The sequence below is a fragment of the Falco cherrug genome, chromosome 7 (genome assembly GCF_023634085.1).
Source record: "Falco cherrug isolate bFalChe1 chromosome 7, bFalChe1.pri, whole genome shotgun sequence".
NCBI classification, from domain to species: Eukaryota; Metazoa; Chordata; class Aves; order Falconiformes; family Falconidae; genus Falco; species Falco cherrug.
The window spans coordinates 32,541,155-32,557,282 of record NC_073703.1 but is presented as its reverse complement, the minus strand read 5'-3'; the positions used below and the strand labels follow the sequence as shown (position 1 = coordinate 32,557,282).

General features: G+C 49.0%; 1 protein-coding gene across 3 annotated transcripts in view; it reads left to right on the top strand.

Annotated features, from left to right (window-relative positions):
• Positions 1-16,128, top strand: part of DAAM1 (dishevelled associated activator of morphogenesis 1) — a 99,020-nt gene that overhangs the window by 38,100 nt on the left and 44,792 nt on the right. For all 3 annotated transcript variants that reach the window (XM_055716604.1, XM_055716603.1, XM_005439047.3), the window contains exons 3-4: positions 2,123-2,346; positions 15,518-15,607. In XM_055716604.1, coding sequence (XP_055572579.1) covers positions 2,164-2,346; positions 15,518-15,607 — 273 coding nt within the window. In that variant the 5' untranslated portion in view covers positions 2,123-2,163. The remainder of the gene's footprint in view (positions 1-2,122; positions 2,347-15,517; positions 15,608-16,128) is intronic.

Sequence of the window (16,128 nt, the reverse complement as noted above, 5' to 3'; positions counted from 1 at the left end):
TTCTGATAAAAGCTTTCTGCACATTTTTGCAAGCCCAAGTCAGAGCTTGTACGTAGCAGCAGGTTTCAAAGACAAGCTTCGTGTGGTGTTGACAAGGGGATGGAAAACACCCATGGAAGAGGAAGATGTGTCTGTTTGCTCCAGACCAGCTGCAGGAACAGGATCAGGCCCTGCTCTGGGCACGGCGTGGCTGTACCCGTGGACTGGGAATGAGCAAGCGACCAAACTTTGTACAGCTGAGGACGTGCAGGTTGGGACTGAGCTGTGCAGGCACAAAGTCCTGGGCAGCCACCAGCATCTCACTGTGTCCTGTTTTTCATGACTCTTCAAAACCCAAGCCTGCAATGTTTTGTTCTATGTTGGAGGGAACAGAGGTCTGTGTGCCTTTAGTTTTTTTGTCTGCCTCCCTCCTTTAGCAAAGAAGTTCCTGAGCAGGTCCCAAACCCCTCCTAACACTGAGGGGAGGCCAGCAGGCTGCTAATGGATTTGCTGCGGTGCTGGCTGCTGGGGAGCCGTGATGAGAGAGCTTTCATGGCAGCTGAAATTCCTCCAGTGGCTGCATTTTTCTACATCCAAGATGCTAAATGTGAAATGAGATTTGTGGCCCTTCAGGAAGGGGGACTGTCTGGACTGGGCGCAGAGCAGTCCTGGGATTATCCTGTGTGAAGACCCAGTAGCTGTTTCCCATCATTTGTGGTTCAGCAGATGATTACACCACATGCTTAAAACACGCCATTGATTTTAAGGATCAGATCCGCTGTTAAAAGTAATGTGGGTAGAGCCTGAGTTTTCTGCAGGGTCCCTGTTCTGGGAGGGCAACATTTACCGTGCAAACAGTGGTGCAGGGTCCAACCACGGGCCTGCCCCCAACCTGCCTCCAGCGCTGGCTCTCCGTGGGGCTCAGCAGCTGTTTACTTGGGCATATAAATCCGTAGTTGGAGGCGAGTGGCTGGCTCCAGGGAGATCAGACTCCTCTCCCAGTGCTGACCCTTTTTCCCCAAGTCTCTTCATAGCTTTGTTATTGAATCTGAGTCATCTGTATTTCACCCTTCTGCATTAATCTTGACTGTTTGTCCTGTCTCTTAACATCTCGGCGTCTTGTTCTGCAGAGGTAAAATGTGTGGGTGTGTGGCTTTATAAGACAAATATTTAGGCTTTTTAAAAATTCTCTACTTTGCTGGTTGATTTTTCTCGTTAGGGTGTTTCTCCACTGTCCTCATTCCTCATAGGTGGCCCTCCTCTTGTATCGTTGACTTGACAGTCCCAATTTTGGGGTAGTATTTGCCTGGTCCTTGTTGTTACCGGTCAGGCAGGACACATGTCTGAGCTTTGATCCCAACCTGAGTTTTAGAAATCAGCAAAACCCAAGTGACCACTGGTGCAAGCGATGCCCAACATAAGCACTGCATAGGAAAGTCTGAGCTACCAGCAACGTGTGCTTTTTATCAGCTGCAGTAGTGTCTTGTAAATATTTACTGGAATTTCAAGTAGGGTTTATCTCATTAAAGCCAAGTAAAATGTCCCATGAAAAAGAGCTGCCCAACTGGCAGTTGCCAGTAGGTGTTTAGGGACATGTTTAGGAGCTGGGGGAGAATATACAATATTTTCTCAGGTCTGCTGCTGTCTGTGGCTTGGGTCATCCTGAGCCATGTGAGGTCTTTGAGTACCAAGTCACCCATGCTGGGGACCATATACCTGGTGGCCCCAAGCCCATCCAGCTGTTCCTGACAGCAGCCTCCCAAATTTGCCATAACCCTGGCCACATTGGGAAGGGGGCTGGCCTGGCTGCCATGGCACAAGGAGGTTAGCTGGGATTATCTGGATTTTTCAACAGTGATGGGGTCTGGGACCCCTCTCCCCACAGGGTCGGCGGTGCATCCTCCTGCTGCTGCCCACTTTGGCACAAGGCAAAGCAAATTAATCTTTTTAATTTGCATGGTCGTCAAGGTTGCCAGGACTGTAAACGTCAAATCTGAGCAGAAATATTTGGCACATAAACTGTCTCCGCTCTTCCCCTCCGTACTGAGCGCGTGGGTGGTTTTGATTCCTCCTCCCCTTCGTGGGATGGGAGCACAGCACTGCGGGGCAGCTGCTCAAGCCTCCTCTCTTCTCTTCCCCTCAGGATCTAGTACCCAGGAGGGAGGGACACAGAGGAATTTGGCCATGGCCCCAAGGAAGAGGAGCGGTCGGGGGATCTCCTTCATCTTCTGCTGCTTTCGCAGCAGTGACCACCCCGAGATCACATACCGGCTGCGGAATGACAGCAGCTTTGCCCTGCAGACAATGGAGCCTGCGCTGCCCATGCCACCGGTGGAGGAGCTGGACGTCATGTTCACTGAGCTGGTGGTAAGTTAGGATGCTTTTTATTTTTATTCCCCTCCCCACCACTTTTTTCCTCATCTTCCTAGTCTCCCCAGACGTGGTTTTGAGTTTTCAGACAAGCTTTACTGTGAAGGAAGCATCAGGGGCTGCTGTTGGGAGCAGTTCTGCACTGAACCTGAGGTCTGCTCTTCCCTGAAGTCCTGCTGGTTTGGGGTGGTTTCTTTCCCGTTAGAAAGCCTTGATTTCTTAGAGCAGGGGCTGGGGGCTGGTCTGGCTTTGTGCACCTCTGTGGTGTGCAGGGGTGTCCAAGCTGGTAAAGCAGGTTGTCCCCTGTAGGTGCAAAGTGACTGTACTTGCTGGGCACTCCGCTTCACAGAAATCCTTGGCTGTGGGCTAAATTGAAACATGGAGAGTCAGGATACAGTTTCTTTATCCCTCGGTACCAAAACGTTGGGAAACATGGATTTTTTTTTTTTTTTTTTTTAAAAAAAAAAGCCAAAAAATTTCCTGTAACTGAAAACATTTTGGTGTGGTGGTTTGGATGGACCCAGAGTGCTGCACTCTGAGTTGATTCAGCAGTGAAATGGGTTCCTCTACGGTGCTTTGATGCATAGAGGGAGCTGGGAGTTGTGACGCTGGTCAGTCACGCCTCGTGGTATAGCACATCTGTTAGATGCCAGGCAGCATGGTTGTGGTGAGCTGGGCTGCTTGGTAGAGGAGAGCTCATGGCTTTATTACGAGAGCTGGTGTTGCCCAGATGTCCTTTGCCACGGGTGGGATGAGACGTGTGACAGACTGGGACACCTGACACAGCACAGTGGGGATGAGCCGTGCTTGCAGCAGGACTTTTCTTGCAGCTGTCCTGCAAAACACTGCCAGTTGGGCTGGGTTTGTTCAGGTGGAGTGACTGCCTCTGTTCCACATTTTTCTCTGCTGATAACTTGGCCAAATCAGATTTTCCTGGGGAAATTCTTGCCCATGGAAAACTCTCTCTGTTCCCTAGCCAAAGGTTTGCTGCAGTACTGCTCAGCATTGCCAGCCAGGCTGAAGGTGGCTCATGCACTGAAACCTCACCAAGCCTGCAGCACCTCATCTCAGCCCAGGATTTTCAAAGCATCTGCCCCAAATTCAGCCAGACGCTTTGTGCAGGGACTGTGCTGCAGGGAACTCGCTGTGCAGTGAGGCAGGAGCCCAGCGGCGCTCACAGGGAACACTTGGGCCCAGGGCATGCCCTGGTGTGGCCCTTCTGCTCTCCATCACTTTCTCCATGCTGCCAAGATTTTGGATTTTTTCCCCCAGCCATGGATGAGAATAAGGCTCCGGAGGCAGCTGCTGCTCCAGTGCACACTGGCAGCAGGAGCTGTGCTGGCTCCCAGGGGACTGAAGTCATATTGGGAGGGGGGACAGCAGGTGCCCACCGTGCTCCCATGCAAGCAGCTGCAACCCCCTGGCTCCCCAAAAAACCTGTCAGGCAGATCTGGACCCAGGTGGGGTGTGCTGGGGAGGGAGAGGCTGAGCTCTGCCCCGGGCAGGAGAGAGCAGATTCCCGTTCAGGGGACTCGAGTTGCAGCCCCCCCATTACAACAGCTCCTTCTTGCTCTCAGTAACCTGTTGGTGTCGGGTGTTAAATTTCAGCATTAGTGAAATGGTTTGGAAAGTGTCCCACTGTTTCTGTATAAACCCACTGTGTAACGTTTGGAAGAGAGACAGAGAAAGCACTCAGAGGCACTGGGCTGATTTTTACGCCTGCGGGAGCCTGATGCCACCCGGCCTGTCACGCTTGACCGTCCGGGGTGGGATGGCTGGTACCCACGCCGTGAGTCCAAGGCTCCCTCCAAAGCCCTCGGCTGTCTCAGTGGGTTGCGTTGAGGGAAGTCAGAGGGGTTGCAGTGGATCTGGAGGCTTTGCCAGCCCAGCTTGGTCCTAGGCCAGTTCTTCTCTTGTAGCTTAATAGTGACTTTTCTGCCCCGTTCGTTCCCATCAGGGACTCGGAATGACGGGAGTGGGCAGATTTCAGGTTTGGGATGGGTGGTGGCTTTGGGGACGTTGCAGCAGTGCGTTTGATCACTGGGGTGGACAATTCTTCCACAGAGACCAGCAATCCATCTGAGTCCCTGCTCTGCAGATGCCAGTGTGCTGTGTACATCAAAGAGCAAAACCTGTTTCTTTTTGGAGCCATCCCGCAGATATTCTCCAAGCTTCAGGTGTTTTTAAATGTGCTTGTTCGGCTGAGTCAGGAAACATCTGTAGCGTGAGAAATTGGTGATTGTCCCGCGCCAGCAGCAGAGGACAAGGGCCTGGGCTGCAGAGGGACACGGAGCAGCTGTGACTCCAGGATCAGTTAAAGGCTCAGTCTCCTTTCCTGGTTGCTGTTTTATGGTCTGCTTTATTTTGGATTTTAACTAAAATAGTTAGGGTTTTTATCTGTGGTTGCACAAGTGTTTCTGAGGAGGAGCAACAGGGAAACAGGGTATGGTGTGGTTTGTTGTTTTTTTTTTTTTTTTTTTTTTTTTGTCTTGGCACAAACAGGAGCAATTTTCCTTAAGAAAAGCCTGATTTCCATCCCGGGCTGCAGGGATGGTGTGCCCTGTCCCAGCCAGTGGTACGCGGCAGGCAGGGGCTTTTTGCCTGGCTCAGGGCAGATGCAGATATTGTTGTTGTGGTCAATGCCTGGTCACTGCTTCCTCCCAGAGGAACCTCCTTCCTTTCCCTTCCTTTCCCCCCGCCTGGGCTGAATGGGTTTTCGTCAGGGTATTGTTGGGATGTCGCTCAAGCGGGCACCAGCCCTGTCTGAAAGGCTTTTCTTTGTGCGCTGTCCTGCCGGGGCTCCGGCCAGGCTCAGCCACCCAGGGAGGAACAGGTGCTGGCAGAGAGGCGCAAACAAAAGCGGGGTTATTTGAGCAAGATTTACTGATTTGCAGCTTCCTTGGCTGGGACAAGGCTTTATGGTTTCGTGCAGCTTTCCTTGCATCACCATCGGTGCATCTTGCCAGCTCGGGTCGGTGGTGTTAGCTTCCTGGGGCTCGTGCCATGGGGTGGTACCTGCCAGGCAACATCCATCGTGTTTCAGGAGCCATTGGTCCTCCCGTAGGACACATCAGGAGGATTGCTGAGCCGTGGGGCTGCTCAGCCCCAGCGAGGGGGAATATCTGGGGCTGCACGAGCTGCCTGCGAAGCAAGAGAACAAAGCTGTGCCATCTGCCACAGCTTCTTTCAAGAGGCTCCTGCATATCCAGGCTAACAATACAGCGTTTCTTCAAAGGCTGAAATCTTGCTTGCACGCTCAGAGAAAGCACTCACAAAGCTCCACATAATGGTGCCATATGGTAGATCTTGCCATAACAATCCTCTCTATTTTCTGCCAGCAACTAGACTTCCCACCAGATGGGTAAATGACTGATGTGCTTTATATCTGCTTAACACTCCTTGTCACTCTGAGGTTTGTAATGAAACGCTCTGTGTGTGGTGCTGTGCATTGGCCCCGTGGGACATGCTGGGCAGGGGGGTGGAGGCACAGGGGGACTGAATGGCTTGGTCTGGAGAGGGCAGCGGGAGCTCCAGCATGACCCAGGACCCCTTGCTGGCTCTCTTCGCGGTGGGGCAGATCTCAGTGGCATCTCTGTCCTGGCAGTGTGAGAGCAATGCTTTGGCAATTCCTCGACCTCCTGGATGTGCTTGGAGGAGCTGCTGGATCCGATGTGGTGTTGCTTGCCTCTGGTGCTGCACCTTGCTCCCAGCCTGTATCCCTGCCAGCAGAGGAATGGGCTTGGAGGAGATGCTGCCCCAGCCACCCCTCGAGGCTTGTCCTGCCAAATACCTGGGCTTTGAGGAAATCCAGTTACTGCTTCTGATGGGGCTTCTCAGACTTTTCACCTCGGACTTGTTAGCGATGCAGAAGAAATCTGAGCAGCCTCCATCTAGCCCTACATCTTGCCTTGTGATGTGTAGCAGTCCACTTTTAGCCTATGAAACCAGAGCAGGTAACCTTCCCTGGATCCCTCCACCCAGGCTCCATCAGCTAACAAGATTTTGGAGACCTGGGGAGGTGATGCTGGGAAGCAAGTGGATGTGCAGTGTCCCCAGCCCCCCAGGCTCAGGATGGGTGCAGACCCTTGCCCGCTGAAGTTGCACGGTGTTAGTGACTGCCTTCAGAGGGAGCTGCTGGAGGGGAGATACACACACAGAGTCTCCAAAGTGCTGGGCTTTATGCCTTCCCCCCTGCAACACAGAAGGCTGCTCCATCCCTCCCTGCTGCTTTATGAAGTAGTGGAAACTCAGGAGCTTGGGGAACAAAAAAAACGTTTCTGGCAGCTTACAAGATTTATCACAGCATTTGTTTTTGCTGTACTTGGGACATCTATGCATTTCATCAGAGCCGCTCTTTGGATGTTATCTGTTAGGAGAAAGCATCCCCTGTCATGGAGATTAATTCTGTTACCTTTGAAATGCTTCATGGTGGGCTATCGGTCTGTGGCTCATGATGTGAGGTGCTTGGGTAAGATGCTCCATGCATAACTGTCCTGCAGAGCCATGCCTTCCTGCCCTCTTCACATCCTGGGATGATTGCTATTTTATAAGTTGCTCGAACAGGGAGCGGAGGACAACCCCTATGCAAGAAGCAAGCAGTGGTGCAGTCAGTGTGAGTGCTGTTATGTGTTAATAGCAGTGCCAGGTTGGGAACTTGGTGCTAGTGATATCCAGTTTTACTTAGGAACTTAAGTAATGTGCTTTCCTCCAGATTCTTAATCCAATAAGGAGAAAGTATGAGATTTTGGGACTTGCAAAACAACATGGTTTTTAAGTAACAGCTGAGGGATCAGCTGCAAAGCCAAGCTTTGCATTTCATGCTTGCAGGTCAGCTGTCATTTTTTGCTGCCTGGTCTTTGCAGCGCTAAGGACATCAGGATTTTGAGAACCACTAGACAGTGGCCAAAGCCATTTTCCTCTCTATCTGCAAAGAAGAGCACATGGTTGATACCCAGAAAACAATACGATTGCAGTAGCCCTTGTGTCCTGGGCAAAACACCCCTTTCTGCAGAGCCTATTCAGGGCCAGACACTCCGCATGGGGGCTGCTAACCCCATCCTACCAGTCTCCCAAGACCAAGCTCCCCCAGCTTATGAATCACTTTTAAGGAGGAAAACCGAGTGGTTCAGTAGTAGCTGCTTTTAAATTCACTCTGCAGGGAACCATGTACAGCACAAAGGACTTTTTTGCTGGGCTGCCCAGGTTCTGCTCATTAGATGAGAACAACTCTGACCTGCCACACTCCCCTCCCATCCCACTGCTCACGGCGCTTGTTTTTGTCACCTCATGGCATTACACCCTCACAGATAATCTCTTAAATGTATGTTTTGATAGGTAAGAGTCTGATATAGAAATCACACACCTAGTTGGCGGGAGAATAAGGATTTTCTGCCTACACACGTTCCGCAGACCTGAATGAAGTAATCCACTGAGGAACACTATATTTCAGCTGAAGCATTCGTGTAATTGCAATATCTGTTACAGCTACAAACTAGCATGGAGGCTTGCCCAAAAACCATGCTGTTCCCAACCCATAATTTTAAAAAGGAGCCATGTTATAGCACAATGTGAACCCCCAGCCAAAGGCAGAGAGCACATAAGAAACCCCTTTGTTTCCAGGAGAAGTACAGCTGAAGTGGAAAAATTATACGGTCTACCTGCTAAATGCTTTCCACTTTGCACTTCGTAAAAGAAGAGGCCACATCCCTGGGAGATGCCTGGGCAGCTCATTCGGTAACGCATCGGTGACCTTAATTGGGGCATTTAGGTTTTTGGCTTGCACTGGCTCCAAGTGTTTCTGGCATGGGTCGCCATGGAGGGTACTGGCCTCATTGGATGGGGAATCTGCTCCAGCAGTGGTCTTCTCCTTCCCGATTGCTGGGTGGTTGGGTGATGTTGCTGGAGTCAGGGGCAGGATTGAGCAGCATGTGGGTTGTGCTTCATCACTAACTTCACAGGAAGCGTTCCTGCTGGGAACAGCCCGTGCCTGCCTCAGCCATTTGCAGATGCAAGTGAAAGCTGTTTGTACCACGGTAGTATCTGTCACTGGCAGTCTGCTGCTCCTCAGCCTGCGAGCGTGACCAAGGTCAGGTTTTGGCAGCTGAGCCTTTCTGCAACCCTCTAGGCAGGATCCTGCCTGAGTGCCCAGTGCTCCTAATCCCCATCAGCTCCAGTATTCAAATCAATAGTGTTATTTACGGGGATCAGCTTCCCTTCCCCCATGACACCCAACACCTACAAGCCCAGCTGATGCCTGCTTGCACTAGGCATTTTGCTGCATGTCAAACCTTGGTCAGAAATTGATTCCTCACAGGGTGCGCCTCTGCTTTGCATCTGGTTAAGTTCTTAAAAATTATTTTAGGATGCCAGGTGTGACTAAAGCCAGGGTTGTGGGGAAACGAGGAGCACTCGTCCCACCCAAGCTATGGGTATGCAAGGAGTCCATTGCCATCTTATGTTGCCCACCAGCATCAGGCTGTAGCTGGCTCCTGCTTCCCACAGCTGCATGCTTTGGGTCCCACACACAGAGTGGTAAATGTTGGATCAAGTTGGCATAGGGCTTTGCAGCCCCTAATTCCTGTCCAGCCCCTTTTCGAAGCCCCTCCCAGGGCATTATCTGGGGAAGCCTTGGAGCAGTTTAGTCCCAGACCAACCATGCACAGCTTTCCTGCAGTGAGCATCCTTGTCAGGCAGAGTACATCTGAAGCCAACACTTGACCTGTTGGCTTGACTTCCAACTACAGCAGCTCTCAGGGATGCCAGCATTGCAGGTGGTATCTAAAAACTGATTGAAAAGGGAGCTGCTTCTTTGGGTCTGTAAATAGGTGGGAAATCCACATTTGACACCTTATTTATTTGCCAGCTCTGTGCTTTATTGCGGTAGGAGGTGCATCCACCAAAGTGAAGTCATGCCCAGCTGTGGTTGATTAGATTTAATCCATTTTAGCTATCACAGTAGTAAATAATGGACCACGACATCTTATTTTTTTTGTTTTCAAGGTTTATGTACAATTGCATGGAAAAAGGATGCTGGCAATCTGCCTGTAGGGCTTCTAGATCTAAGAGTGCTTTTCAGGGTAAAACTGCATAGATCAATAACTCGGGCTGGAAAAGTACCCAGTGTTAATTAAAATGGGAGAAAGGTTTTCCAGATGATGTTGGTGAAAAGGTCACAGAAGGTCGAACTCAGTAAGTAAATTTTAAAAAGTATATATGCGGTAATACTTACATATTACAACAAAAAAGACTGAGAAACATAAGAGGATACTTGTCTTTTAAAATGTACTAGTATTGGAATATGAACACCTTTAAAATCTTTAGCCTGTTAAAATGATGAATTAAATTAAATAACATTAAAACATTACATGCTGTCTGCCTCAGTTAGGTGTTTGAACTGATGGGAACATGAACCAGCTACAGCTTGAGTTTATTGAAGAGCTAAATCAGCTATTGATGGCCATAATCTTTCCAGCAGAAGAAGAAAGGAATACATATTTTATTTACCTCTGTCCCATGCTTTCAGGTCAGTAACTGAAAGCTGCAGAGCAGAGGGGATTGGGGCCTTTTCTATTCCAGTCTGGGACTAAACATGCAGTGTGGGAGGAGGCTGACTAAGCATAAGCACTTTGAAGTGCTCACAGTTATTCCTTGCTGCTGCTGCTCATTCCCTTGCTGTGAGCAATTTCCTTTATTCAAAAAATTCATTACATGATAAAGGCAAAATTAATAAAATCTTCTATACTTCTGGTATGCTTCTTCATTAAGAAATATGAATAGTTGATTTTGTGTTCCATAGTTTCCAGCTACGGGTTGTCATGGGTAAATTAAAAATATACAGTGATAAATACACAGATAAAAATATACTGAGGGGTTATTTTTAAGTTCTCAGAATACTATGACTGAAAAGATGTGTGCTGAGGAGGCGGTATTTTTATTACTAATACTAAAAATAGAAGACTTCATTCACTACCTTCCTAGTTAAAAGAGAAAACCTCAAAACTGAGATAAATCTGCATGCAATGAGAATTGTAATTGCCTAAATAAATGTTGCAGATAGAGGAGCTTTCCCTGCAGTGTAGGATGCGTGTGGAGGTGGTTAGTTCTTTGCACTGTAACAGCCACTGATGAGTAAGTCTGCTGCTTTGAGGAAACAGTGTAAAAAGGAAATGATGAGTAAGGTAAGGTGGATTCTGAGGTGGAGGTGTACCGTGCGCCGGGGGGGGGGGGGGGCGGGCAGGCAGCGCCTGCACCCAGCAGATTAGATGAGGGGGGGGGAGGGGGAGAAGGCTGGCTGCCATTTCCTGTGACATGCAGCATTCTGGGATAAATCAAATTGATGAACTTGGAGAAGAATACCTGGAAGAGAGTGAAAGAGTGATATGACCCCTGAGAAAGGAAGCCGATGCAGGCTTCGACGGGCCGTTATTTATTTATTAATTCCTATGCTATACCAGTTAATGCCAAATATTGCCAAAAAGTTCCCACTTGTTCCTTTCTAATTTTTTTTGAGAAATCTTGCCTCTTTCATGCTCTGTTTGAGGGTGCAGGATGTCTTGCCTTTCCGTGCTGTAGTATCACTTATAGAAGTTTCTAAACTGTGCATCCGTCAATCAGGAATAAATTGACTTGCTCTTTATTATGTTGGTCATTTATTGATCTGGTGATGTCTTTTTGTATGTGTGTTTATATATAGACCCAGAATGAGCCAGTAAATTTTAATTAATTTTTGTTTCTATTATAGCAATGGATGACCTTATTTTACCCCATCTTCTCTATGTGTTATGGTTACAGTTTTTCAGCCAGAAAGGTGCATTAAGATTTAAAAGTTTTTCATCTTTTTTCCTAAAACCTCTGAAGATATTTCAGGAGTACATGCCCCTGTATAGGGTATTGTCCCTTATTTAATCTGTACTCCCCAGCTATTTCTTGCAGAATGTTTGGTGGCCCACAGGACGCATGGGATGTAGGGGAGGAACCCCTGATGGTTTTGCTGGGGTGTTGCGGCTGTGGGTGGGCAGCGCCTGGGCTCACCCAGTTCCAAGAGCCCATCCTGGAGGTTGGTTGTGAAGTCCAGAGATCTGCAGCATCCTGCTGGCTTCCTGCTGTTGCCCCCATTAAAGCCTGTGGCTCTCAGCCTGTGGAAGATGCCCATTAAAACATCCACCATGGCATGGGTGAAGTGGCAGGGACAGGAGCTTGCACCGAGGACCACACTGTGAGTCTGGCCTGGACTCGATGCCCTTTCTGCTGGGAAGATCGTTTATTTCTTCCAGTGGTGGTGCCATGCTTTTCTGCTTGATCTGGCTTTGCCTTCAGGAGGTGGTTGGAGGCTGTAGTAGGTGGCTGCAAACCAGAGAGGTGGTGGAGTCTCCCTCCTTGGGGGGATTCAAAGGCCTGAGCAATGGCTTGAGGTGGCCTTTCTTATCAGGGGGTCGGACCAGCGGACCTCTGGTGGCCTGGGCTCCTCATACCACCCAATTGCCAGCTCAGGGAGGTACAGACCATGGGAACATCTTCCCCTGAGTGCTGCTCTGTGTTCTCCAAGGGAGCGATATAGGTCACTTGATAAAAACTTGTTGGCCTATGGGATTGTGCTCTCACAGCATGCTGAGCTGAACCACATTTCCAAGGCAGCTTTAGGAGAATGGTGTGGGATCACCTTCAGTGGAGCTCATGCCATGTTCAGGAAGAGGGGGAGGTTTGCTTGCCATCAGCAAAGCAAGCCGCATGGAAGCATTTTACCTCCTAGAAACAGCAAATACATGCTGAGAATCAAATCTCCTCTATGAGTTGTTTTGGGTTTTTTTTTAAATCATATTCAAATGAAAATTTCATGTGGAAACATGTTTCCTGATCTAAAGGTGAATAGTTTTAACTGTATGGGATAGATATTTAAGAGTAGCATATCTTTTTCCAGTAAAAACACTCTGGGCAGAAACTTCCTTTTGGTAGAAAAATGAGGGGTTTTTTATGTGCCTTTGACCTGATTCCAAAAAAATACTTAAAATAGCAAAGTTGACAGATCCTGCCATGGGAGGCAGCCAGGTGGAAGGGGCAGAGCTGTGAAAGGTGAGGCTGAAGTGAGGGGTGAGGGCTGCAGGGGTGATGGGCACCGAGCACCAAACGGTTATCATCTCACTCTTCAACAGCCGCCAACATCACACGCTGTAGCAGGAGTGCATGGCTTGCAAATGGCCTATAAAATTAATTGCCAGTTAGAATCACCTAATTATCAAGCTCGTGATTATTAATTGAAGGCACATATGGGTCTGAGGTTCTGTACAGCTTCTCTGCTGCGCTACAAGTCTGCCATGCACTTGCTAAAGACTTTGTCAGAGCTGCTTTTGTCAGCGGTCCGTGAGCCCCTGGACAAGGGCTGATGGCCCTGTCCTCTCAATCTGTCTGAGTTTGTAGGGCAGTTTCTGAGCAGCCTGCTTGGAGCCATGGAGGACTGAGACACCCATTAGTGAGCATAAGTGAAAGGCTGGAAGTGGGTGCAGGAATACCCATGCACGTAAAATCAGCAAAGACCTTACTCATCATGGCTAAGTCACTTTACAGTTTGGAGTAACAGTCGTTAGTCTCTGTTTGATTATGAGGATTTTCATATTCACCAGGTGCCACAAAGTGTTTATTTAAACACCTCTCCCAAGCATCCTGCAAGATGTCATTATGTAGGTGTTGCTGAGTGATGCAGGGCTGCGATGACTGAATATGTTGAAGCCAGGGCACAATGAAACGTGCTGTGTGAGATGCAGAAGCGTTTCTGCACCTTTTATGGATGCGTTCGCACATTGTCATGTACCAGCACCTAATATGTTCTTCTGCTTTGTCCCTTCTTGCTCCCACTTAGGCTTCAGCTCAGTTTAGAATTATTTTTCTTGGTTAATAAATCTTTGTGTTTGCACAAGTTGTATTTTTAGGGTATGGGTATTTTGAAAGTTTTGATAAATATTTTTCTAAGGACCTAAGTACGGATGTGCGTGGCTGGTGCTTTCATGCCTGAATCCCAGATTCACATGGCAGGGAAGCAGGTTCACAGTGGAAACACTTTCCTGCGCCTACTCAAACCCTCACCACAGAGGTAAATATTCATCAGAGGACCCTCATCCTCTCCTAGATGTACTTTTCCAGTGAGCTGAGTTTCAGCCGGGTCCCTGTGTCATTCTGTTGGCTGCCTTTAGGCATGCAGAAGTGGGGCTGAAGCAGAGCTTAGGTGGCTGACAGGCTCATAGCCTGCGGAGGCAACAGCAAAGGACATTGAGGGCAGTTTTGGTTTTGAGGCATGGAAAGGTGATGAGGTTTGCCCAAGGCTGGGAAGGAGATCTGTGCTGGATATGAATCCCTGACCTCCCATATTGCAAGGACATCGGGAGGTTTGAAAGTGGCACTTGTTGGAGGAGTCCCTAAGCCAGGCCCTCTTCCCTGGGTGCAGGAGGAGGTGTCTCAAACTGGGCTTGGGCTGTCTGAGCCCTCCCTTTTTTCCAAGTCTCTGTTGTGGCAGCATGTTTATTTCTGTTGCAAGGGTGTCGTGCAAGTCTGCTCCCAGGGCTCCACCAACATCAGCTCTGTGCAGCATGTTGGTTTTAAAAGTCAGTCGATACAGGGAGGGAGAAGTCAAGGAAGAGGCAAAGCTTCCCCATGCATACGTAACAGAAAAAGCTCCACAACGCCTTCCCTTTGAGGACTACTTTCATCGGGAAGTGAAGTCAATACCTGAAGTGGATGTATAACCCTTTGCGATACGTTCAGGACTGTCGGCAGCCCTCCATGCGCTGCGTGTTATGCTGGAGGGTGCTTGGCTTTGGGTTGCAACATAGCTGAAGCCTCCCTTCCTTGGATGCTGGGTGCAATACGAACTTTAATCAGATCCACTGAATTTCTTTGTGGCCTGCAGGCTTGCTGATGCAGGGACCCATCTTTCCCCATAGACATCTTGCTAAGCCTTCACCAGATGGGGCTTTTACCTTTGATTGGGGTACTAGGGACTAGCAGCTTCAGTTGAGAAGTGTTATTATTCAGGGAAACTTCAATGAGTTTTTGTGTAGTATCTTTTTTTTTTAATTTCTAATAATTTGTAATTATTGTAATTAAAATTTGTAATTTTTAATAGGGATCGTCTTACTTAAATCTACTGGCTGGATGGGATGCATTGAGTTGGCTGGAGGCCATGGCAGGGCTCTCCTGTGACCTTCTGCGGCTTCTCTAGCGCTCCCACTGCTGCACCAACACCCCTCCAGCACAAGGATTGTCATCAGTGGTAGTGATTTTAAGAGACATCCATGGTTGTAAGATCAATGTTGGCTTTAGCAACGAGCCTCCCAGCCCTGCCTGAATGTTTTATTTAGTTGTCTGATAAAAGCTTTGACCTACATCTAGCACCAGGAAGCAACGAGGCTTTGATAATACTTGGGCATCCCGATGGAGGGCACGCTGCTAACTGAGCCTCTAAGTCGAAAATGGATGTGTCCTTTAAAATAACATCAGATAAACCAATAAAGGTTTCAGTCAGTAAACAGCTTTATCTCTGCCAGGCAATATGTAGTCCAGTTTTGATGGAGAGCTGTACCTTTTTATGAACTGTAGATACTAGGAAAAAAGCTTTCTATTTTTAGTTACAGGAAAACAAACCAAAAGCCAAAAACAGTCAGTTTTCAATGATAGGAGGGTGTCAGTTATAGAAATGCGTTGGACCACTCAAGGTGCTCAGTGAAGCAATTATCTGTGGCAGTAAAAAAGAAAGGTCGTATTTGAATTGTTCTTCATTACACATCTTGGATGCGGTCCATCATCTGGAGCTCTCAGTCCTCTGTGCGAGGCTATCTTGTGGGCAACTGTAATGGCTTCATGGATGTCCTTTCTAAAAACTTGCTGCCTTTAAAAGCGATGAAGGCAGTGTCCAGGAGGAACAAGGCAGGGAGGGTTGCAGCCCTGACTGCCCAGCAGCTGGCTGTAGCCCAGAAGTCAGGGGGAGGTCAGCAACAGCAGGATGACAATTAGCATCGTTACCCTGACAAACTGATAGTCACAGGGCAATGCTGCGGGACCACTGCTGTACTGTGATGTGGCCCCACATTGATTTACACTGCTTATCTGGGGGGGTGTATCTGTGCCATCACCCATTTCAGTACTTATGTTGCATATTTTGTGGTTTTTTTTCCTTTTCCAGGATGAACTTGACCTCACAGACAAGCACAGAGAGGCCATGTTCGCGCTGCCAGCAGAGAAGAAGTGGCAGATCTACTGCAGCAAGAAGAAAGTAAGAGACTCACTGCACTGTGGTCGGGGACTGAGCCCCTCCCCTCCCGTGCAGGGGGGGGAGGACATGTGGGGAGGGACCAGCTCTCTTGGGATGCCGAGTGGTATTTGGGGTGTCGCAGGAACACATCTGTTCCCCAGAGTGGCCCTGGGGGAGCAAAGTCTTCAGTCTCCAAAATGCGGAGCCCCACCTCCTGAGCCAATTCAGGCTGGAGGTGTCTCCACGCTCTGCCCAGGTGTCCCCCACCCTGTTCTCATCTGTGCCAGCACAAGCAGGGCCACGTGGAGCTCCGTGACCACTGAGGCTGGCATTGTGGTGGCAAGGGACTGCTCCAGTCACCGTCTGTCGTGGCTCTGCTCTGATGTCTGGGGGCCCAATTACAGCCAGCCCAAAAGCCTTTCTCGCTGCTGGGTTTCCAGTTTGCTGCCATGAAGCAGGCTTGGGCATTTTTTTTTTGTCCTCCCACAGGCTTTTCCTGGGGACCTGCACAAATGGAAAGTGCTGCTGGGGAAGCCGTGCAC